At 44.1% G+C, this 23,128-nt stretch overlaps 1 protein-coding gene across 5 annotated transcripts in view; it reads right to left on the minus strand.

Moving 5' to 3' along the window:
• Window positions 1-23,128, minus strand: part of PITPNM2 (phosphatidylinositol transfer protein membrane associated 2) — a 126,460-nt gene that overhangs the window by 46,876 nt on the left and 56,456 nt on the right. For all 5 annotated transcript variants that reach the window (XM_032128084.1, XM_032128085.1, XM_032128087.1 and 2 more), the window contains exons 3-5: window positions 16,592-16,765; window positions 1,787-2,001; window positions 443-564 (exon numbers count right to left, since the gene is read on the minus strand). In XM_032128084.1, coding sequence (XP_031983975.1) covers window positions 443-564; window positions 1,787-2,001; window positions 16,592-16,669 — 415 coding nt within the window. In that variant the 5' untranslated portion in view covers window positions 16,670-16,765. The remainder of the gene's footprint in view (window positions 1-442; window positions 565-1,786; window positions 2,002-16,591; window positions 16,766-23,128) is intronic.

Here is a 23,128-nt window from a genome sequence, read left to right on the forward strand (position 1 = left end):
AGAGGGAACAAAATTAAATGCACCTTCATGCTTCTGAAGTGCAGATAGGAATCATTTTCATATACATGAAGCAGCCACACAAATAAACAGCAATATTTTCACAACTCTACAGCTATTTTTTCCTCTTCTGTGGTTATTTCTACTCATTACCCCCAAATTCATTACATGTTTCACTTCTCTTGGGAACTACATATATAAGATAGAAAAGTATCAGCTTAAATTTGCAGATGGGGGATTCAAATTATTTCCATGGGATTTACATTAAGCCTAGAAGAGAATTGTGGTATCCTCATCCTACTTGATGTAACTCTCCATGCGGTGACACTGACAGGGATGCAGGTGTGTGTTTAGGGGGGATGGGCAGGCAGATGGACACACCAAGGAAAAAAAAAAAAAAAAAAAGGCAAAACTAAGGAAAAAGTAGAGGAAAAAGGCTATTCACCTAAAATGGTTTGTCTTTTTTCTGCAGCAGAAAGGTTGAACACGTTGTTATGGTCTCCTGGGTCAGTTTTGTAGTACGTCTCAATATCAATAGAGAACTTCTCCACAAAAGGACACGTGTACCTGAGAGCCAGAACAACACAGCTTAGAGTAAATCAGCCTCAAATCCCAGCCAGCCTTCTCATGTTTTCCTTCATATATGCTTAAAATACCAACTGCACAGGTTAAAGAGATTGCTCTTTAATAACTTCTAAAGACAGGAGCTCACCAGTTTTCAGCAAGGAGATAAATTTTGGGCCCACTACATAAAAAAGTTATGACACAGATACTGATACAAGGACACAGGAAATGCACCTGTGCAAGGAGGAAAGCTGCCTGGAACCTATGGCAGAATAAAATACGAACTAGTTCTGTGCACCACAGGGTTCCTGGCCAACTGATTGACTCATAGGCATTTCAAGAGAAGAGAGAAAAACTGACTGGAGGTGAACTTTAATCACGTAAAAGTCAGGCAGCTCCATTATATTCAGTCACTGGCAACATTCCACACGCAAACACTGACTCCCCACCTTCCCAGGATTCATGTTACTTGCAGAGACCAGCTAAAACAGAACCAGGAAACTTTTCTAGATTTTTCATAAAAATCAAAATACCCATTAAAACCTTCCTATTATGAAAGATGACAGGAATATCAGATTTGTAAATCCGAAAAAGAGCAAATGCTCTAAACCGGAGTAACTGGCACAAAGGTTATTTATTCCAGGGTATCTGAAGCCCTCCCTGACAAAATCAGCTGAAATGAGGAGGTCCCAGAGGGCTCCACAGAGCCTCTGGCTCTCTTCCCCCCTCAGGGTGAAAACCATAGGATGTAGTTTGTTATTTTCTAGTTAAATGACAGTTCCCAGAAAAGAAGTGCTGTGATTATTTATTTATTTATTAAAATTTTTCTTTCCCCTGTACAAATGCATCCTGTCTTCCCTGATGATATTCAGCATGACATCTGTCCCAGCACTGTGCACATTTATAATTTCCCTGAGCTTGCAGAGATGTGCAATGTTAAGCAGAACACACAGTGCAGGATACAAGACTAAATAAGAACCATTCACGATTCCCCAAGCGTTGACAGACAAAACAGCTCCACATTTTACAACAACGAGCCACAAACTCTCAGGTAGGTGTGCAGTCGGCCCAGGCAAACTCCTGAGATCAAGCTCTGCACAGGAATTTTAGGATTTGACCCCAGTTGCTCTAAAGGATATTATTGGAGAGGGAAATGCCACTGCCGGAGAGCGACATCAAGCCCTCTCTTTAACAAACAGCTGTGGATGTTTTGCCCAGTTTTTACCTCGTCCTTGTGTAAGGATAAGCATTCCAGGACTCCTCTTCGACGCGCAGAGCTGCCTTGGGCAGTATGGAGCGGAACCAGCTGGGGATGTGCATCCCGATGTGGTAAACCTTGTGCGTGTACTGCCCGCTGCCCCCCGGGCCATCCACGTAGGGCCTGTTCTCCAGGATCTCCACTCCGCTGCCTTCCCCACATGTCTCCTCTCTGCTCTTTTTCTGAAAGAGAAATATGTCACAAATACATCACAAAAATGTTCATTTCCCAGGGCATCGTACACAGACCGGGCTCTCAAAGCACGTGGACACTGGGGATGGTTTCTAGGACTCCTTTGAAGCAGAGCAGAGCTGTAGCAGCATCCCAGCACTAAGATTACCAAACCTACAGATTATAAAGGAAAAATTAGAGACTCACCTGGCTAACACAGAGATTTGATTTATTTGGGACTTCATGAACATTTCCATTTGGATGCTCAGCTTGAATAGAGATGCAATGACACCTCAACTCCTGTTCCTGTACCAGGTAACACATCGCACTCCAAACCTTGGCTCCAGCTGTGAACCACCCAAGAACACAAAAACCTTTTACACCAGCAGATGACACAGCCAAGGGGAGTTTGTCCAACTTGGCACATCCCTGTGGTGATGTGTCAGTGTGAAGAATCACACACACTCTTGGTGCAGCAGCATCTCAGGCTGGACACCAGGAAGAATTTCTTCAGTGGAAGAGTGGTCAGGCATTGGAGCCACCATCCCTGGAGGCACTCAAGAAATGACTGCATGTGGCACTCAGTGCTCTGGTTGAGCTGACAAGCTGGGAATTGGTCACAGGTTGGACTTGATGATCTCAGAGGTCTTTTCCAACCTCAATGATTCCATGATCACAGTTATAAAGACTATTCTATGACCTAAACCCACAGGATTTGGGGCTTTGTTGCATGTGATCTGGCCCAGCAGCAGCTCTCCAAGAACAGCTTGGAGACTATGCTCTGCTAATTAAGATATTTAGAAGAAACAACCCAAGTTTGCCAGAACGATCACTGCACCCCCTGGCAGCCTCTGCATTTTGGCTTATTTGTAGGACTGTCCTTCAGTGAGAAACCTGGCAAAAAATCCTCAATAAAAAAATACTAATTTCAGTGCTTCTAAGATGAGCTAGAGGCAAACCAAATATTTATTAATTTCTCACACATTTCAGCAGATTGGATGATGTATAACCTCCATCATTTCCAAACAACAGATTCATTCTGTTAGCATTTTGAGATTATTGTTTGTATTTGAGAGCACAGTACTTTGGAAATTAAGGGGAGAAAAAAGGAATTTCATACCAAGAATCAACTGTGAAATATAACACAATAACAATTCCTCATTTTTGGCATACAGACAATTCAAAGGATAACATGGTTTAACAGAAAATTTTTAATAAGATGCAAGAGATCAACTTCTTATCTTTTGAGGACAGGATGTTAAACCAACAGAGCTGTTTAGAAGTAAATAGCCCTGTTTATAAAGAGCTCTCAAGTGATTTTACATTTATAGCTGTAACTGACAAACCTAAATAACTGACAATCTAAATAATCACTTTTTCCTGCCCCACAAACTACTGTAGAAAAAAACAGAAAAGTACTTTTTTATAGTTTATTTCTAACACTCGGCTGGCAGTTCATTAAAGCACACATCCTCTTCTAACAAATTACTGTCTTTCAGTTCTTATATAAGCACTGACCAAGTCCTGTACAAATATTTATGACAATAACATTAAATAATCTTGATGACCTCAAAATCTGGTTAATTCAAAGGTCTCAGAAAAGGCAGTAACCCAGCCAGCACAGTGCAAGTGTCAGACAATAACTGCACAGCATCTGCTCTGAAGAGTTGATACAAATTATAGAGATTTAGAGTTTTGTTATATGGCAGAAGCACATGGAAATCATAAGCAGAGGGAAGATGAGTTTTCTTCATGCAAAGTTATTCAAAACTTCCTTCTAGATTGCACAGTTACAGCAATTCCTGTCAATTCTGCAAGTCCTCATTTGGGACCAAAATCCACTGAGGAGTTTTAGTCACTATCACTCCCCACTTCACTTTTCCCCGTTCAGCCAGTTTTAACAGAAACCTCTTTGCATGAAGATGAGCTGCCTGGTTCTCACCCTGGAGAACCCACAGTACTGGTCAATTTTTGCTGTACGTGAACAATTCCAACAGCAGCTTTTCCACACGACCTGGAACTGGTGATGCACTGATGGTGGGAGATGGGAGGGTGGCACAGTGTCATTGTCCCAACACACTGTGAAAGAAGGAAGGAAGAAAGGAAAATCCAAGTTCACTGAGACTTTCTGTGAAAGTCAGTTCACGTCCCACTTCTGATTTGTGGTTATTTTATTCACTTCTGTGCAGCTGCAGCAGACTGCAAACCCTATTCTGGGAGCAGGGTGTGCTTCCTCCTCCAGCCTTTCCAGATGACCAACTTCAGCCCACAGCCTTTGTCACCCAGTTACAAACCTTAAGCAAATTTTGGTCCTTCACATTCCTCCTACTTGTCACTTATCTACATAAGATATGACAAGGGCAGCAAGAACATTTTCTCAGATGAATGTGAAATAAGAGCTGCAGCTCTGCTGACAAAAAAAAAAAAAAAAAAAAAAAAATCAAAGATTATATCCCAAACTATCTCAAACTATCTTTAGAGCCAGGACTTTTGAGTCAGGCCAAATTTATACTCATAACACAACACACTGCTGGGAAGGATAGTACGATCAAAGAGAAACTCCCCAGGATAAACCCACACAAAGCTGCTTCCCAGCCCTCCAGGCTCTTGCACTTAGCAGCTGGCTTGTTGAGAAGACAACGAGCTGCAGGGAAGAGAAGAAGGGCCAAGAGTCAGGAGAGGTGGTGAACAGAGCAATTACTGACCAGTTAGAAAGACAAAGAGAAAATATGTTTCTCATATAATAAAAATAAAGACATCAGCCACATGCACTTGAGAGAGCAGGATGGTACTCTGGGCATAAGAGGTGCTGTGAAAGTGGAGCACTTCTGGGAATGAAGAGCAATTTGCTCTGCAGCCATTGCAGCCTCTTCATGCCACTGTGCCTGAGCTACAGCCTGGAGAGGGCTTGTTACAAGGAATTTGTCTGTAAACAACAATTAAAAAACAACCATCCATTAGGTAAACATTTGGCTTGAAAAGTGTGTGGCAGGCCCTCTCCCAGGAATATCTGCTGGAGGTGCTGATGTGCAGGCACTTTAGAGTCAGTCTTGAAGGTTTCCACCTCAGAGAGAAGTAGAGACTTTATTCAGCCGATTACCTGGGTCATTGCTACTTGCTACTGACAAAGCATCTTCCCCCTCTATAAATATCTGAGGAATGGTCCCCAACAAAACCAAAGAGTAGCTAAAAGCCTTTATATGCAGGTTATCTAACCTGTAATCACAGCAAACCATGTTATATTGTATTACAAGAGGAAATCCAGTCATCCCTTTACAAGCCCCTCTCTCCTGCTGATGACACTCCATGTTCTGCACAGCCCCATCAATAGCTTTTCAGGACAGATGGTGACACAGATCCCTTCTAGCTAAAGTAATAGCATTAAATTACTCATAACAGGGAACCCAGAGAAGCAGATGCACCATGATTAGCAAGAATGCCAGTTACTTAAAGGCTTCTATTAAAATAAATCTCTTGGCACAGCAACATAGCATGGGACACAGCACATGACCTCAGCATAACAATCACAGATGAATAATTCCCATGAACGTCGCTTAACCACTGGGCCAGCCTAACCCCATTTATCATCTGCCCTTCTCCACAGCAGTCAAACAGCTGTAAACAAAGCCTTCCACAGGCAGGTTCATCAGTTCTCAGATCTTCCATCTCCTTTCCCAGTTACAAATGTCTCCCCACCAGAGCACATCTTGCAAAGCCTTAGTCCAGCAAACAACCTCTCCCAGGTGAACAGAAGCAGGTGACTCAATGCAATTTGTTGTTTTTCTAGTGGGACAGAGTTTCATAAAGGAATGATGGTTGATGGCAACAGAAACTTCCACAACCCGAAGAGTCTCAGCACAGCTGGAGGACCAGCATTCCCAGAACAGGAATGCATAATGCTGGATAAAACAGTTAGGATGCAGCTTATTGCATCAGCTGGAGAAATACACAAGTCAGGCTGTGTAAATTAAGATTGCCTCGTAATGTTTTGCTTTTGGGGAATTAGATGAAAAACAGCCCCATCAACCAACTCAAAAGAACACCAAGAAGAATATTAATCCTAAACCAGAGTCCTCCTGCTGTTCCTGCCCTGGAATCCGGCACAAGCTGCTCACAGGCTCAGGTCCACAAGCACAGAATCTCTGCAAAGCCGACAGCAGCATGGCAAACAGCTCAGCTGGTTTAGTTTCTCCTGAAGTTGTCTGGTTTTATTGTAACTACATTGAGCCCTGGAATGGTTCTGCAGAGAATAGTAAGGATGGGGTAGGCTGCACAGTGATAATGGGTGATCCGGGCATGTTTTAGCTTTCAAAAATAGATTATAGCTACAATCTCACCTTGTTTACCACTGATTATTGCCTATAGTACAACCTCTCAATCTAAATATGTGAGACAGTGATTACAAAAGGTTGGGATCCTTTAGCTTCCTGATAAAGTTCTTACTTCCTTTCAGCAGTGCAGTCACACAGTGCCACAGGACCCACGAGAGTTCTGATTTGAAACTACTCCAATTATGAAGACTGACAGCATCACGCTTGCAGACTATCATCCATGGGTAAGGAAGACACGAATCATTGTCTGGAAACAATAACCAGAAGATTTTTTTGGTGGTGTTTTTTTCCTCCAGCTCCCATTTGGAAATGGGGTATTTTGACAGTCTGGGCAAAACTCTTCTGGGAGAATGCATTAAAATAACACTGAACTCTCAGGATTTTTTTCAGCCCACTTAGACACAGATAGGGATATGAGAAGGTTCCAGCCAGCTGATGGTTTCAGTTAACAAGGACAGCAAAGACATCTCTGTAACCACAGAACAAGAACAAGACAGCAAATATCCCCAGAGGACCCTGCTAACATACTTGTTCATATTGTTGTGGCAAGGGAGACTGAGAAAACATTCTCTGTGACCAATTACTATTTTTTAATTGTTTTGGATGCTAAGGCTACCACAAACACCAGTTAAGTCCCCAGAAACAGATCCTTCCTTTGGGAACCAGAGAAAGCGTGAAGTGCCTCACACAATCCATCAGACCACAAAAATGCCTGAAGCTGCTCAGCAAGATGACTCCTGCCATCACTGGAGAGATCTTAAGACCTGTTTTCACTAACCAGACTTGTTCTGTTCAGTTTTAGAAAGGCAGTAAAAAGGCGCCTAGGGTATAAACAAAATTTAGGCTGGGGGAGAGGAATAAACTCTTTGCTCTCAATCTCTTCCATATGCTCAGGGAAAAATAGTCCCAACTATCTCCAATTGGACATTATTTAGGCTGAGGGACATTTCACTCTTACAATTGATTTTCCAAGGTGGCATCTTCTTCACACCACCAAGAGCCTTCCTTGCTGTACTCCAGCACTGCCCACCAGCCGTCCTCACTCCCACCCCAGGCACCATACACTGAGGACCTTGCACGTGGTAAACTTGAACAGAAAAGCTGGGAGAGGTTGTAAGGACAGCAGCCTGTTAGTCTCAGCCATGTAATTTGGTTTATTGTGGCAATATCAGCAGTCAAACACCACAAACAAACCAGCACAAAATATGACAGCACATTCCAGCCATAGGTCCAGAATTAAACAGCACCTAAAACCAGAAAGCCAATGAGGGACACACTAGGAAACACCAAAAAGTCCTGGAACTAATGCTTGATTTATTCTTAACAGGTTTTGCCAGCACAGGATTGCTGCACACGGGTAACATGTCCAGTGAGGGTGTGCCTGCTCAGGGTGTACCCACTCTGCCTGTGCTGCGGAATGACTCAGCTCTGTGTTCTGTTAACCACTCCTTCACGAGCATTTGAGCTGACATCTAATTCATTACGAGCAATCTGCTTTCACCACCAGCAACCTTCTGCCTGCTGATGCAGATATCTGATAGACCAGGCCCCATTCATGGTCACTATTTACTGCAGGTAATCAAAACCTAGGTCTTGAGCTATGCAAACAAAATGCTGGGTTATCCTAAAAGTACAGTAGTTTCATACTTTCCACGTTGTTATTTTGTTTTCTTTTCAAAACGTGCACATCAAAGACCTGAAATGCTCGATTAAAATCATATCACCATAACCAGGGCAAAACCTGAGCAAACAGCTTTGTTCAGAGTGAAAGAAGGGAGCGGAGCAGAGGAGATGGAACTATTCCATTCTTAGACAAACCAAGATGCAGAACTTCTCATCATACCAAAACCAACATAATTTTATCAGTGCACAACATGTTCTCAAAGCAAACAGGAAGTTACAGGAATTAAATTAAAAATAAAAATCACCCTTACTGTTATTTATGCAGGAGAGTGCTGAAGTATAACAGCACACACGACTTCTGGCTGTCAAAGGTTTTCATGCTCCAGTCAAAACAGCTGAGTTCTCTCACATTAAAGACGATGGAATCAACAAAAGAGCACCATTTTGAAGAAGGAAAAAGTAACTTGAAGGCACAGAGCTGCTGGCAGGGCTACAACCAGTACCCAGATCTCTGAATCCCCATTTCAGCATCCTAACCATCTTGTGACAGTGTTCTTTGCAGGGCTGGAGTAGGGATCTTTATCAAAATACAGCAAAACAGTCCTCAAACAGGGAAGCTTCTCTACTCCTGCTTTGCAGGAGTTGAGCACAGTCTTAAGGGTTATATTAGAAAGACAATCTGAAAGACAGGCAGGGGCTTACCTTTAACAATGGGATCCCTGCTATGACAGGGATGGTTTTAACAGAACTTTTGAGCCTGCATTTTGTAAGGTCTAATCAGAAACAATTACATCAAGTCAGACTGGCAGTCCCTCAGCTACAAAACTGCTGGAGGACAGCAAGGGACAAGTTTTGCTCTTGTCCCTCAAAGCAAGGCTCACTCTGTCTCGTTGTGCACAGTTAAGTCAATGGGAAAACAAGTCCAACCATAACAGGATTCCCCACTCTCCTCATTACACTATTCCTGCCCTTCTGGAAGCTGTGGACACCACAGGACTGTGTTTTTGTTTACACCATGAGCACCACGTTATGCATGCAGGCAACTTTAAACTGCATCCTGTGTTTCCATGGCAACGGGAGGGGCTGCATCAGCAATCCCCTGGATTTAATTTGGGCCATCCTCACTTGGGCTTCAGCTGCACAGCAATCCTTGCAGGGAACAGCAAACCAGTGATGTCACCAGTAACCATGGTGCCCACAGCTGAGTCTCCCCAGTGCCCTTTGTGCTCTAACATGCATCCTTCATGCGTGACAATTGCTTTAATCCAATTAATGCTGTTAAAAAAAAAAAAAACCACCACAACAAAAAACCAGGTAGGGCCATGTCAATACTTACTTCGGGAAGGAAGGTTAGTTTGAGTCAACAAGATAACGATCAGAACATGAGGCTTTACAATAGCACTTTGAGCCTCATCGCTCCAAACACACAGGAATGACCTGAAACCCAGGGGAGAGGGGAAAGAAATCTGTTCCTCATCAACGGCTTCATTAATGAAGGCAAAAGAGCAGCTGTTTTAAACATCCCCCTTCTAGGTTTGCTCAATGGCTGGGCAATATGCAGTGCTTTGCTCCAGCCAGGCACTGCACTGTCCCCAAACACTGATGCCTCAACAGCTGAACATGACTTCTGATAGTAACCATAAAGTAGTTACCATCTACCTTTCCCAATCCAGCACTGATCAGCTGCAACTTCCAGGACCTTTTGGGTCCTTCCCAGCTCTGCAGAGAGATGCCACCTGATCACTCCTGCTCTGGCAGGGATTTTATGGGGGGAATCTTCCCTCAAGTTTACTAAGCAAGAATTGGGACTACCACACAGGCCTGTAACCACTCTCTACGCTGCTTCCAAGGAGACGTCAAACACACAAGGAGATGTCACCCAAGAAGGGTCTTCGTGTGAGGGAGAGGCACATGGAGAGCTGCACCAGCCAAGCTGGGCGGGCAGGAGGCCCTGAGGAAGGGACCACTCTCACCCAGGCACACACACATTACCTGTGCTGCATCTGCAGCACCAGCACTCCTGGATGCTTCTCTTGTAATGGAACACATTTTTTATTTTTTTAAAAAGCCCTAAAAGCTGAAGGCAGCCTCGGCTGTCAGTGTCATGCCCCACGAGGCAGAGCAGAAACACGAGCAACATCACTTTGTACAAGCGTTGTAGGCACTGCATTATTTAGAATCAGGGCTAGATATTAATGAAGCTGCTTGTACAAAACCAGGATATTTTGGGGACAATCAATTGTGCAGGGTTATAAAAAATTTACAGCATTAAGAGAACCTTTCTCATGGCCACTCATTAATCACTTCGCCTTACAAAGATGCCCAGTCATACTCCTTTAGAGCCAGGGCTGGATGTGCCAGAGGCACATGAATTAGGGATCACTTTATTATGGAGATACCTCAAACTTGTTTACCCCACATGCCCCATCTTTCAAAATGTCTACTGCACTTCCAGCTCAGTATTTCACCTACTCTAAGTATTTCCTTGCGCATCTTTAAACTGATTTTTCACTGCATTAACTATTCCACAGACACTGTCTGTAAGAATTACTGTTCCTGGTTTAAAGGGAGGCAAAGCAAGTTGTCCATTACTATACTGTGAGTCAGAGACAAGATTTCAACTTGGGATGCTCTGGATCAATTCTAATCCTCTGACTACATCCCTTATACTTTAGGAACCCAATGCAGTTGTTTACTAACAACGGGCTGTGTGCTAAAATACTGCAGGACTGGCTTAAAGAAATCCCCAGAGTCCTCCTGATACTTAATTCATTACTTGGCTTCAGGTATTTGAAAAAATGAGAACCTAATCCCGGTCAACATTTTAGTCCTTCTTTCATAAGAATATAAAAATACAGAAGGAAAATGATTTTTGACAGTCAGCAAGCTCAGTAGGATTGGCAGTGCTGCATCCTACATTAAAATCAGTGCAAATCTGAAGTTTAAAATTGTCTGTGTTATAACATTATCTCAGCTTCATTCACCTTTGTTAAGAGAAAAAGAGCACATGTGAGCTGTCAAGGCAACAAGTTCACTACCATAAAATCAATCTTTTTTGGAATATCGTATGGAAACACAGACAATATAAGACAAAACAAGAAAAAGTAGATGTAAAGGTGTTTGCTCCTTCTGTATGTTTTCCCAAAGTGATAAGCTGTATGGGTGTCACTGTCACCTGTGCAAATGAGACCCCAGGTCTGCTCCCACCAAACCTAACTGTACCACCCACCCTTGTCCTCAAAACTAAACATCTGCAAGTGCCTTACTTTCCTCTTCCAGAAGGATGAAAATCCTCATGATCACAAAGAAAAGGTTATGAAAACCAGAGGAAGAAGAGAGAATACAGGAGCCACAGGTTTTAAGGCTGCAGCACAGCAATCAGGGGAAAAGCTTCAAACCAGGTTTTGCTTTTAGACTTGTGAGCCTTCCAGGGTCTCTGGAGCCATCAGCAGCATCACCTGCTTTAAAATTGAAGCATGAATGTCTGTCTGTGCAGATGGCCAAGGCATCTGCATGCAGAACAAAAATAATCAGCCATCCAGTTCTTCAGTGTCCAGCAATGAAGGGTTAGTTTGCCCTCCCCTACTCAATGAGTCCTTCACCATCTGCTGAGCCTGCTGGCAACTGCCAAGTGGAGCTGAGGGTTTAAGGGACACGACTTGTGCACCTGGGTATCACGACAGGGCCTCAAGAATTACCACCACCACCAAGTAGAGTTTTAAGTCTGTTCTCCAAGATGCTTCCTGAGAGCTACATGGAAATGAAGGGGAAAATAGGACAGTCCAGGTGCCTGGAAACTGAGACGATGGACAAACTATGATCCTCCAGAAAGGAGGAAGTGACTCAGAATACTCCACCAGCAGTCAGAACAGGAGAGTACAGCACACTGCAGATGTTTGGAACACACTTTGATTTTTCAGGGAAGGCAATAAATGCAAAGCCCTGCAGGACTGTAGAGGAGAGGCTCATGTTAAAACATGAGGGAAGCCCTCAATTCCCTGGATCCTGCCTGAGTTCAGCAGGCAGTGTTGAGCAGATGGGTTATCATCCAGGAGGTGCCTCAAACAGGGCCAGAGGCCTTTCCCAGTCATGGACCCTCAAAGTGATGAACGACGAAGTATTAACGCTACTAACTGGGAAGGATGACGCTGCACCTTAAAATAAGTCCCATCCTCAAAAGGTAATCACTAGGTCCAGCAGAAGAATATTTTTAAAGCAACTATTTTTGGAGGAAGGTCACAAATACCCAGAGAAATCTGTGTGGACAAAATGAGGACCAGAGTTATTTACAACAGACAAGAAAGCTGAGCACACTGATATAAAAATAAGTTTTAATAACAAGAGGAATTCTCTTGTCTTATGAAAGGGTCAGAAGGGCAGCAGTCTCTCGGAATCTCATGGCATATGGAAGCACTGTAATGAACATTATTAAGATGATAAAAGGACTGACCTTTGGCTAATAACATCCTGACAAATGCATTCAGGGCTCGTATTCCAAGCTTTTATGAAACAGAGACTTTACGCTAATGTGTGCATAGTTTCTGGGGTGAGGAGGAGGTGTACAGAAAGGAAGGCTCCCTGAACACGCAAGGAAAGGATGCCAGTGTTCCAGGAAAGGATTGCTGTTGAGACAAAAATATGCAGGACTCAGGAGGGGAAGAATTAAGAGACCCTTTAATAACATCTCTCTAATGTGTAACACAGATCCCTTTGTGCCCAACAGGATTCACCTCGCAGAGACTGAAATAGCACACACGCACTGGATGTGATGTGCAGGCTCTGAGAAGACATCCAGGACAGAGTCCTTGGCTCAAAACTTCTGCAGGAAAAAACAAGTTCCTACAGATGGTTACAGTTGTTCCCCCCATAAACAGTTTGTGCTTCATGGAACTCATTCCAGTGCTCATCTCCAGTTCCTCTCTGCTTACTTTAGGGCAGGAGCCTGCAGCTTCCCCAGATCAAACCACAGCTCTCCCACTTCCATGGACAGCTATCATTGAGTTCATTGAGAAATCTCTCACCCTTGGAAGCAGGGCTGGCTTTTAAATGTGCACACAGATTTCAGGAAAACGTTACGTGAATAGAGGTACAAAGAATGATTTCACTGTTTTGAAATATTTTGCCTGTTTTATGCACCAGCACAAAACCAGGTCACAGCAGGAAGGAAGATCACTGCTTCTCAGCTCAGATATAAAAATGAGTATGTTTTAATTTGGATGTCAAAAGAGACAAAAACTCAGCAATGATGCAAAAAGGCCTTGTGCTTTTGGAAAAGCTAAACCCAACTTCCCTGGAGCAAGCGCTCCCAACCTGGAGAGGCTGACAACGCTGTGTGAGAGGTTTCCCATGGAAGGATATTGAAAGTCTGAAATTTAATAGAGAAAAACAATTCAGTTCAGATCTGCTAGGCTTCAAGCAAGTCGAGGGTACATTAAGTCCTTGCTGTAATGTAAAATTAACTTATTTAGGGAAGAATTTAAGTGCTACTTAAAGTACTGAAACCACTGACTGTAGATAATATTTCAGAAGCCAGCAGAAAGCAACTTAGGAGACTTTTTGCTCTCTCACCTCAAATTAAAAAAAAAAAAAAAAAAAAAAAATTAAAAAGCAAAGCAGCAGGCCACTCATCTCAGTTTTCACAGCTTTATACACCAGCCTGGAGAACTTGTAGTTATAAGAGGAATTACAGAGCAACACGGGCATGCACACAATGATTTATTGCACATCTCACCTGCCCAGTGGCGCAGAGAACCAAGAGAGATGTGGATTATATACTGCACAATTTTAATTCTCCCATCCAGTAAACACAGCAAATATGAGAACAGCCTGTTCCCATTTAATGGAAGGATCCTTTGCTACTTGGGCATGATGCTGCTTACATCAAATCTGGTGGAAATTTTTGTTAAGACTTCTAAGAAGAAGGGGCTGTTTTCTCATGAAAACAGATGATTGACCCTTCCACTGCAAAGCAAAAATCTGCATGAAAAAGCCTTTGAAAAGTGATGACAGTACTACAGCTTGAGCCTGAACATCCCTCTCTACATGGCTTTGAAGCACCACTTCTACCACAAGGGCTCAGGGGAGAAGGGCCTTTTGGAAAACTTCCATTTGGACAATGCTGAAATCTAGGAAAATTTATACCCAGGCAAAAAAATAGGCAGCTTTGTACCAACTGGTTTGGAATTTAACAGGAATTTTCACTCATGAGCTTGAAGGTAAACGAGTGATCAACTTCAAACATGTGCTTGAGGCTCCCTAAAACCCTTGAGGAACAATCATGACATCTCCTTTTCCACTGCTGGAGAAGTGCTTCTCACAGGACTTGGCTGCCTGGTGCCTCCAGCAATAACACCACCATTCTGTACATGACAAATGTCTTAGAAATTAACCTTTTGCTTTTAAAAATCGCTTCTCTTCCCAGGAACTACTTCAAAACATTCTGTTCTATATTTCAGCCACAAATTTCTCAGAAATGCCTCTTCACTGCTGCTTTGCACAGATATCTCAGCTTGTACCCATAAGGGGGCTCAACACACAGAACTTACTTTTCCTGTGGCCTCTTCAGGCGTTTCAGAGGAAAAATAAAAGGACAGACATGAAGCACTTTCTCATTCTCTGAAAAGGATGGAAGTCACGCTCCCCACTGCTCCTTCCCCAGTGCCTGTCTCAAAGACAAAACCTCCACTTTTAAGTCAAACTGAAGAAAAAGAACATTTGATATCCTGGTGTAGGAAAAGCTCACATTGAAGCCAGCAGGAATCTTTCCACCAACTTCAGGAACAATTGAAGCAAATCGCTACCAAACTATGAACTCTACCCTAAGTGGTCTTTCTTGTTTTGTTATTGTTTTTTGTTATTTTCAAACTTGAGCTGAAACTAGTATTCTCAAGGAAAAGCACAGCTAACTTTTCCTCTTGCACTACTTGTACAAGTAACACAGCGAAGTCCCTTGCTTGTCATGCACTCCTCCAGCTCCCCCAGACCTTGGGCTCCATGCAGCATTTCCAGCTTAGCCCCCCTGCTCCAGGAGAGTGGAGGGAGATCAGAAACCTGACTTGACACCTGATCTGAGAGGAAACCTTACTCTGCTGCCTGTCAATGCAGTAGAAAATTAAAGCAGGGCTGGATGGCAATTTGGAGATGTAATTTCTCAAGCAATTTCCTGTGCTGGTGAACTTCCCCTCGCATGAAACCCTAATAGCTTCTCAGGTCCTTTTGATGTTAAGATACAGCCAAAATCCCTGTCAAGTAACAAAGCAGAACCCAGTGTTTTGCATTAAGGAAATAAAAATCAGCAATTTAACTTCTGAGATCAAAAAGCAAATCCTCCTCCCTGACCAAGTCCTCCAGAATTCCCAGAGGCCCCACAGACACTCCTCCATTAAGGATTCATCCTCTGTTGAATCAGGTGGGCTCCTCCTTCCTAATCAGATCACTCTCTCCTATGCTCTGCTGCTCACTGACAAGCTCTGCACAGATAATACTCTGCTGCCATCCACCAGCTCTTCATGCAAAGCAGCTGAGACAAATTAGGAAGACAAAGTTGTTAACAATATAATTGTACCAATATTCAAAGCAGCTACAGCATCAGTAAAAGGTATAGAAAAAATGAAGGCACCTAAGAAAAATGTTTACCTGTTTATGCCAAGATTTAGGTTAAACACACATTTGTGTCAGAAAAAGGAATTTGAGCGTTATTACTGGAAAATACAAACCATCCATTCTATTAACAGTCAAGCCCAAGTGCACGAATCCTTAAGGAACACAGCTGGGTGGTCAGGCAAGAAATGGGGGAGTTGTCCTTTTGCTTTGGGGGGTTTGCTTTTTCCCCTTAATTTACTCTAGGTTTTAAGCCAAAGCAGGTTTTTCTAGCATCGCTTCATCCTGCTTCAGAAAGCAAAGTTCTCCTGCAAGCTCAGTATGAGATGTGTGTTTTGCTGGATGAGCAAAATTACATTTTATTTAAAGCATGGGACAATGAAATAACACTTCAGATTCATTTCCTTTTATAACTGCTCCTGGTTGGATTTCGAACACTGGGAGAATATGGGCACAGAGGATTTCAGTTACAAAACCCCAACATTTTAATTAACTGCTTTACTGCAGACAGGGAATTCCACAAAAATTCCCATCAGTATTCAGAAGCCTATTAAAAATAATCTACATTTTATGCCTAAACTGATTAGTATCTGTTCCACCAGATATATTACATTTAATTTTTTCCCTCCCTTAATTCCAAGTTACACCTTTGGTTTACCCTCTCTAATTTATATTCAACTGTTGCTTCCCAAGAAAAGAACAGAATTTAGTTTGCAACTGGAACTGGCATGACCAGCAACCACAGCCCACCTGGGAAGCAGTGGCTGTTTATGCCCTACAGCTTGATCCCTTCCAGTAGGTACCCACACAGGTGGGCTGAGTGTTTCCACAGGAATAAGTTGCTGTTTCCCCAGGTAGGTCAAACAGAGGTTCTCCAATTTAAGGAGAAGAGGAAGCAGGTCAGAAATTGAAATCTGTGTTACTTTCCCTGCTTCTCCTTTATAAGCAAACAGCAAAAGCCAATTTTAAAACACCCAATCCTGCAGCAATTCTCCCCCACCCCACCCAGAGCCCCCCAGGGCCCTGCAGGGACCAGAATGTTCCTGACCTGTATCATGTAGAGCTGGGCGATGCGATATTCTTCCACGCTCATTGGAAGAGGAATACGATATTCCTTTATGAGCATTTTGGATACAAAAATCTCTTCTCTGCTCAAAAACACAATCCAAAAGCTTTTAGTAAAGGCTCCTTAAATAATGGCAAGGAAATGCATCGAGGATCCCTGAAACAGAGAGAAAGGGAGGGAGGGGGAAAAGAGAGAAGTGGTTATTTTCCATTCTTATGGCAGAACATCCTATTTAGAAAAAATAAAAAAAACCAACAGACAAACATTAATTTTTGTAATAGCTATAAGCCTAATAGCAGAGAGAAGAATCCCTGGAGTGCTACCAGACCTTTGGTATCAAACTGAACAGAATCCTTCCCAAGAATTTTGAGTTGCTTCAGGGGATACCATCAAAGCTTTTACCCTCGTGACCTTTGCCACTGTATCAATCAGACTTTCATATGCAACAGCATCTCCACGGAAGGGATGTGACAAAAGCTCCAAATGAATAGGCTCCAAATGAATCTGCTGCTGCCCACAATGAAGTCTCTCTCCAGTGTCAGCAACACACCAGAGATGCATCCACTCAAAGGCATCAGGTTTTATCCTCTCAAAAGCATTTAGCAACAAGAAAAGGCAATAATTAGACTTCCTCAGCCCTCAGTAACAACACGATGAAGAAAGATCTTTGGATTCTAAGAATAAAGACAGTACAAACGTACTTTTCTTCCCTGCTTTATTCTGAATTATTTTCTTGGTAGGACCCCTTCTCTTGCACCTCCAAAGCAGTCTGCTGGCAAGATCCTCCTGTCACTTCTGTCAATGTCAGGCTCATTTTTACACTCCCACTGTATGAGAATACAGTCAAAGATCAAACTGCAACAGAGAAAAATCCCATCCTACCCCACCTCAAGGCACTGTAACAGAATTACTGGTTAAGAATTCAGGGAATATAGCATTTGCTACACCACAGGTCAAAGCAGGAACTCTTCAAATATCTTTAATAACCTCTATGGACTGTGGATAAAGACAATAACTTTATGTAAGGAAGGGGGAAATAAAAGGATGAATGGTGATGAAAAGAGGACACAAGAAGCAAAGTCTGTTATCAGCCCAAGTCAGCTGTGGCAGGATCTGGTGACGGCTCTCACAGCACACAAACCATTCACTTGGTTCCTTCTTGTCACCAAAATCCACCTTTCCTGCTGTGCCTGCTTATTGGATGTCTTCAGAGAGAGCTGCTGGAGCCAAACCAGCCCCAAACCCTGTGACTGGTGAAAACAACCAACAGAATAAACCCAACCAATTTATCTTGTGGATTAAACCATGATGCGGGAACCAGGAAACCGCACCACTATCAACAGCCCTTAGTGCCAGTTGGTGTTTGCACAACACTTCACCAAACTTTTACAAGGTTTAGAGAGGTTCAAACACATGCCCATGGTCACAGAGCAACCAGGGACAACATTCAGTATTTATAGCCCAGGTTTACTGTGACATCTCTGCCAGAGCTGCCCCAGTGCCGAGCATACACGGGGACACTGCCCAGGGGACACTGCCCCGTGCCATGGTGCCCCCAGCTCGCCTCCCTGTGACTGCCACATTTCTAATCCAGCACTAAAGCAAATCCACCCCGGACCGACTCTTCTGGAATAGTGATCTGTCTGGTGCTGCATCATCTAAACAATTTATTTCCAAATTCAATTCTCTGCCGCATTTTATTGCTGTCAGAGCAATCTGTGTGCGTGGAGGGGAGGATAAAAAAGTCTCAACTATGGCAAAGCCTACAGAGAATAATTCTGGGAAAACTCTGCTTCCCTTCACTGCCAAGCTATGCACAGAAGTGTGTGCATCCACACGCACGTGCAGGATTTCCTCCATCAAACTAATCCTCCAGAACAGGTGGAGATAATCTCATTAAGTGGTTTTTAATTAGCGTCATGGCAAAGAACAACAGTTACCACCACAGGATGGATCTCAAGCACCAGATTTGCAATGGTGCAGCTCCAGGATCTCAACTCTTGGAGCTAATGGCAGTGGGAGCTACACGTCTTGAGCAGGTTGTTGTGCTTTAGAGATCTTTGAAAATTAGATTTAAAAGCTTCTCCCCCTGTTCCCCAAATGCTCTGAAAGTGGTTCTGCTCCATCATAAGGACATCAGTCACGTCTGCACTTGCTGCTTGCTAAAACCAGGGTATTTCTATCGACTGGAAGAGATGAATAAAACAAAAAATAAAACCTAAAAAGCAGTAAAATGGCAAGAAACAAGTACCAACATCGAAAAAATGTGTTTTATAATGAAGTGCCAGTCAGGTAATAATTCAGATGGCTGAGACACAAGAGGGTTTATTTTATTACAGACTAAAAACCCCAACATTTTGGCCCCAAGCAGGTGCAGCAGCAGCCTTGGCATGAGAAGCCTGTCTGGTCACAGCACTGGCTCCTGCTCCAGCTTCCTGCTCAGCTTTTATGGGAGCTGAGGGTTCAGTGGGAAGTTCCCCATCAGATTTCTCCTTCCCTGTGGCCAATGATTAAAAAGCAGTGTTTGGGCTCAGTCTGCAGGTCTGCAGGCTGCAGCAGATCCTGCTTATGTACCCACTGGAAACCTCCTCCAGCAGCGACCCACTCCAGCTACTGCTGCTAGCCCCCAAAAGCTGGGTAGAAAACAACCCCAGAAACACACTGGGCAACACCAAGGAGCAAATCCCAACCTCATACCAAGGGAAAAGCACCTGGGATCAGCAGCCTGACACTGAAGGAGGCACAAAGAGAACAAACCTGACTTGTTTGCCTGGTTTTTAGCTTGACTGGCCAAAAAAAAAAAAAAAAAAAGAGAATCGAGGTAAGTTTGCAGTTTGGGTTGTCTTTGAGTTGAAAATAACCTGTTCCAAGCCTTCCAAGAGCTATGGAGCCCAGGTATTAAACCACAAAATACAAACATAGGATTTCACCAAATTCAAATCCGGGGGAATACCATTCCAGGTGGAACAGAGGTGACAAATGGCTCTTTCAGACAACTCACTGAGGAGAGCGGCCTCCTTCCAAAATCTTGGGATTTTATAGAGAATTAAAGCTCATCAAGACCCCTCATTGTATTGTCCAAACCAAACACAGAAGTTTGTCTGCAGAAATGATGGGAGAGAAGGAAAAAGCACTTCTGGAAGCAGGGGAGCCACCACACAGCTCTGGAAAACGGGTGTCAAAACCCCAGCTGCATCCATGGCACTTGTCTGCACCCAGCCCATTGCCACAGCCAGAGGTGTTTGAGATGCTCCACGTGCCGGGATTAGCAAACAGCCAGGGTTTCACCACTGGATTTCAGCGGCACCAAGCTGGACTTCCTCTGGATTTGCCAAACCCCTGTGGCTGCACAAGTGGAAGATCCAGAGGCTGTTTGCAGACCTCAGCCTGCAGCCAGCTTCCCAGCAAGAGGAAAACAGCGGTGACGCAGGACATTTCCAGACTCGCTGCTATTCCTGCTATAGCCAAGTGGCACATTTGTACAGCCCGTTATTCAATTTATACCCAGAGCTGTAGTAACTGTGCGAGCCAGGCGCATAATTTTATACCTCAATTATTTTAAAATCAGGTTCTCAAAGCATCATAATTATGCTGCAGAGTCAATATCCTGCTGCGATGAGTCAGGTCCACCTCTGAGCCATTGCTCCAGGCTGTCTGAAGGCTCACGCACAGCCTGCTGCATTTACTTCCAATTTTAACAGTCTCCCTCACAACAACAAACTCCTTAAAAAAAGTGCCCGTGCTTTAAAATCAGGGGAGGATTATCTGGATCTGCAGAAGCTGAACAGACCAAGAGACCCAGCAGAACCTCTTGTTTAACCCATGAACTTGGTGTTCGCTTTGGGAAGTCAGGGCAACCTCCCTGGTACTAAAGGAGGTAGCAAAGGACTGATAACAACTGACAGCTCGTAATTAAGGAGTAAGAATCAGGGTGTGACGGGGTGGTTGAACTGTGCTTCTGGAGTGCTGGAGGTCAAATCCCAGCCAGGGTTCCCAGGCTGGCCCTGAGGGGATGGAAACCGAGTGTGGCAGCAGAAATCCCGGCTCTTCTGCGGGTTCAGGACAGGAGAACCACTCACACCGTGGGTTCAGGCTACAAAAGGGCTGTTATGACTCTGTTCCCAGCTGTCACCTTAATGACTAATTTTTGACCAGCTCACATTTTCCGTGCTCAAGCTGCTGAGCAGAGGCTTTTCAGGGCTGCAGTGAGCAACAAATGCCCCAGCAGGAGGAACCCACCTCGGGCCATGGTTGCTGCATCCCTTTTTCAACAGAGAAAAAATGGCCCCAGACACAGAGAGCAACTATAATGAGCTTCACACAGGAGGTTCATTTTATGCTTTTATAAAGTTAAAAGGAAAGCCCATCACGGAGACTCACACAGAAGCTGGTGGCAGAGGCAGGTCCCAGCCCCAGGTCTCAGGTTCTGATCAACCACTGCCTGCTCAGGGCTGTGGTGTCTGTAGAAGCTGAGAGAAGTCTCCTTTATGAAAGAGCACACTTGCGAGCTAAGGACTGGTATCTTTGACTCAGCTATTGAACAATTTTCCTTGTAATATTTTTACATCATCAAGAAGTTAAAGATAATTAAGAGAAACAACCATAAGAAAACCAAGCCAAACCCGTAATGGCAAAAGGATGAGTGAAGGCATTACCTGGAGACCTCACCTACCTCCCTAAAGACCTTCCTTAGGTTCTCTACATCGCCTTTATTCCTCAAGAAGATGCTTCCTTGAAGAAAGTGATATCAAAGAGATGTTAGCATTGATCCCAAGTGTATCCAACACTTGGACTTCGGGAAGCAACACCAGGCTTAGCAGCCTGGCCACCTTCCCTCTCCCGCAGAGTTCCCTGGAGGAGGACACAGTGCTCTCCCACGACTGGAAGCGCTGCATACTTACTGTGCTTGGATTTATTTATGCCTTCAGAAGCAGCAGCATAAATGGGAAACAGATTCCCAAGGCCTAAGTCAGCAGTTTTCAAAGGCAGCCTCGGTGCTCACACCTTGATTAATGCAGCAGTTTCCCTCCTGGCCCAGAGCAGTCTTGCTCAGCTTTATCTCTCCAGAGTGACACTGCTGCAAAGACCATTCCCTGTCACTCTGATCCTGGTTGTCCACGGTGTCCCTGCCTCTCAGGAGCTTTCCAGGAGCATCTACAGAGCTTGGCTGTCAAACCTTGCTCAGCCCAACCCTCTCCAGAGGCTGTGGCGCACACAGCCTGAGATCCATCACAGGGACCGGCACGGCCTCACAATTGGCCTGCCCACATCCCGCTGCCAGCTCCATGGGAAGGACCACAAGACAGAGAGGAACTTCTTGGTTTGTGAGTGCTTAGCACACTCTAGGCTGGAGCCTAAGTGTCACTGTGAATCTCTCATGACTGACCACCACTCTGTAAAGGTCAGGGGAAAACACAGTTTATGAAGCTTTTCCAAGGAGATGAATAATGAGTGCTCGTATTTTACCTTTCCCTTCTCTCCCCTCCTCTCCCAACCCCACCAAAGTGATCTCTCCAGTGGGACTGTTTCAAGCCATGTCTACACCAAAAGGTTAAAAAGCCTCAACATTTCTATTTAGTAGCTTTGTGGCCACAAACACTCATCACTACTCTCAAAACTGTCTCTCACACACATGCACTAAACTGAAGAGACAGAACAAGCTTTTTAAAATCAGCAGTTTTCAGTTTTCATAGTGTGGGCCGTACCTGCTCACTGACAGCTAAGCAGATTTAAAAATTCATCAGGCCTGGGGAGAAAAAAAAAATGGATCAAAAGTTAAAGCTCCTTAAAAGTGCACAGTTCACAGGCTCTCAGCTCCAAGGCCACTGTGTCAGTGCATGACTCTCAGTGCGGTCGTTCATCTTAATCGCCCATCTCATCTGTCACATCTTCACAGAGAAATATTACAGTGCAGATGTTTGCACATCCGAGTTTCATGACTGAGCTTAGATCCCATCTGACAGTGAACCAGCAGCTAATGAACAAGTGCCCACGTCGCAAAACTGCAGCAGTCCTTCCAGCGCTGGAGCTCCCCATGCCTGCCCCTGGGGCTGGCCACTGCCTCCAACACAGCCAGGGGACAAGGAAGGGCGAAGAGAACAAGGAAAACACAAGCATTTGTGGAAATCAGCTTTTGCCAGGTGTAGGGCAAGCTCCAGAGCTCTCGAAGGCAGGCAGCACAGCAAGGGGCTGAGGACAAACACTGCTCGGTGAGACAGGGCGAACAAGTCACACTTACAGTACTTGATCTTTTTTCCATTATTAGATACAATTTGACGTCACTTATAGAATTTAAGAGCTCATTGTAAAGCAGACGTTTATTACAACTGAAGGATGGAAGCGGTCCAAATGCAATATAGCAACACTGGAGCTATTAAATCTTGTTATAGTTCACTGGACAGCCAAATACTGGCTTGAAGCAACATGAGGAGAAAGGGAGGGGGGAAAGCAACACCACAGCAAAGCGTGCACAATACCCACCACCTCTTCTGCTTAAGCGTTCTAGGATATTGTGCTGGT

This window comes from Corvus moneduloides, chromosome 18 (assembly GCF_009650955.1).
Source record: "Corvus moneduloides isolate bCorMon1 chromosome 18, bCorMon1.pri, whole genome shotgun sequence".
NCBI classification, from domain to species: Eukaryota; Metazoa; Chordata; class Aves; order Passeriformes; family Corvidae; genus Corvus; species Corvus moneduloides.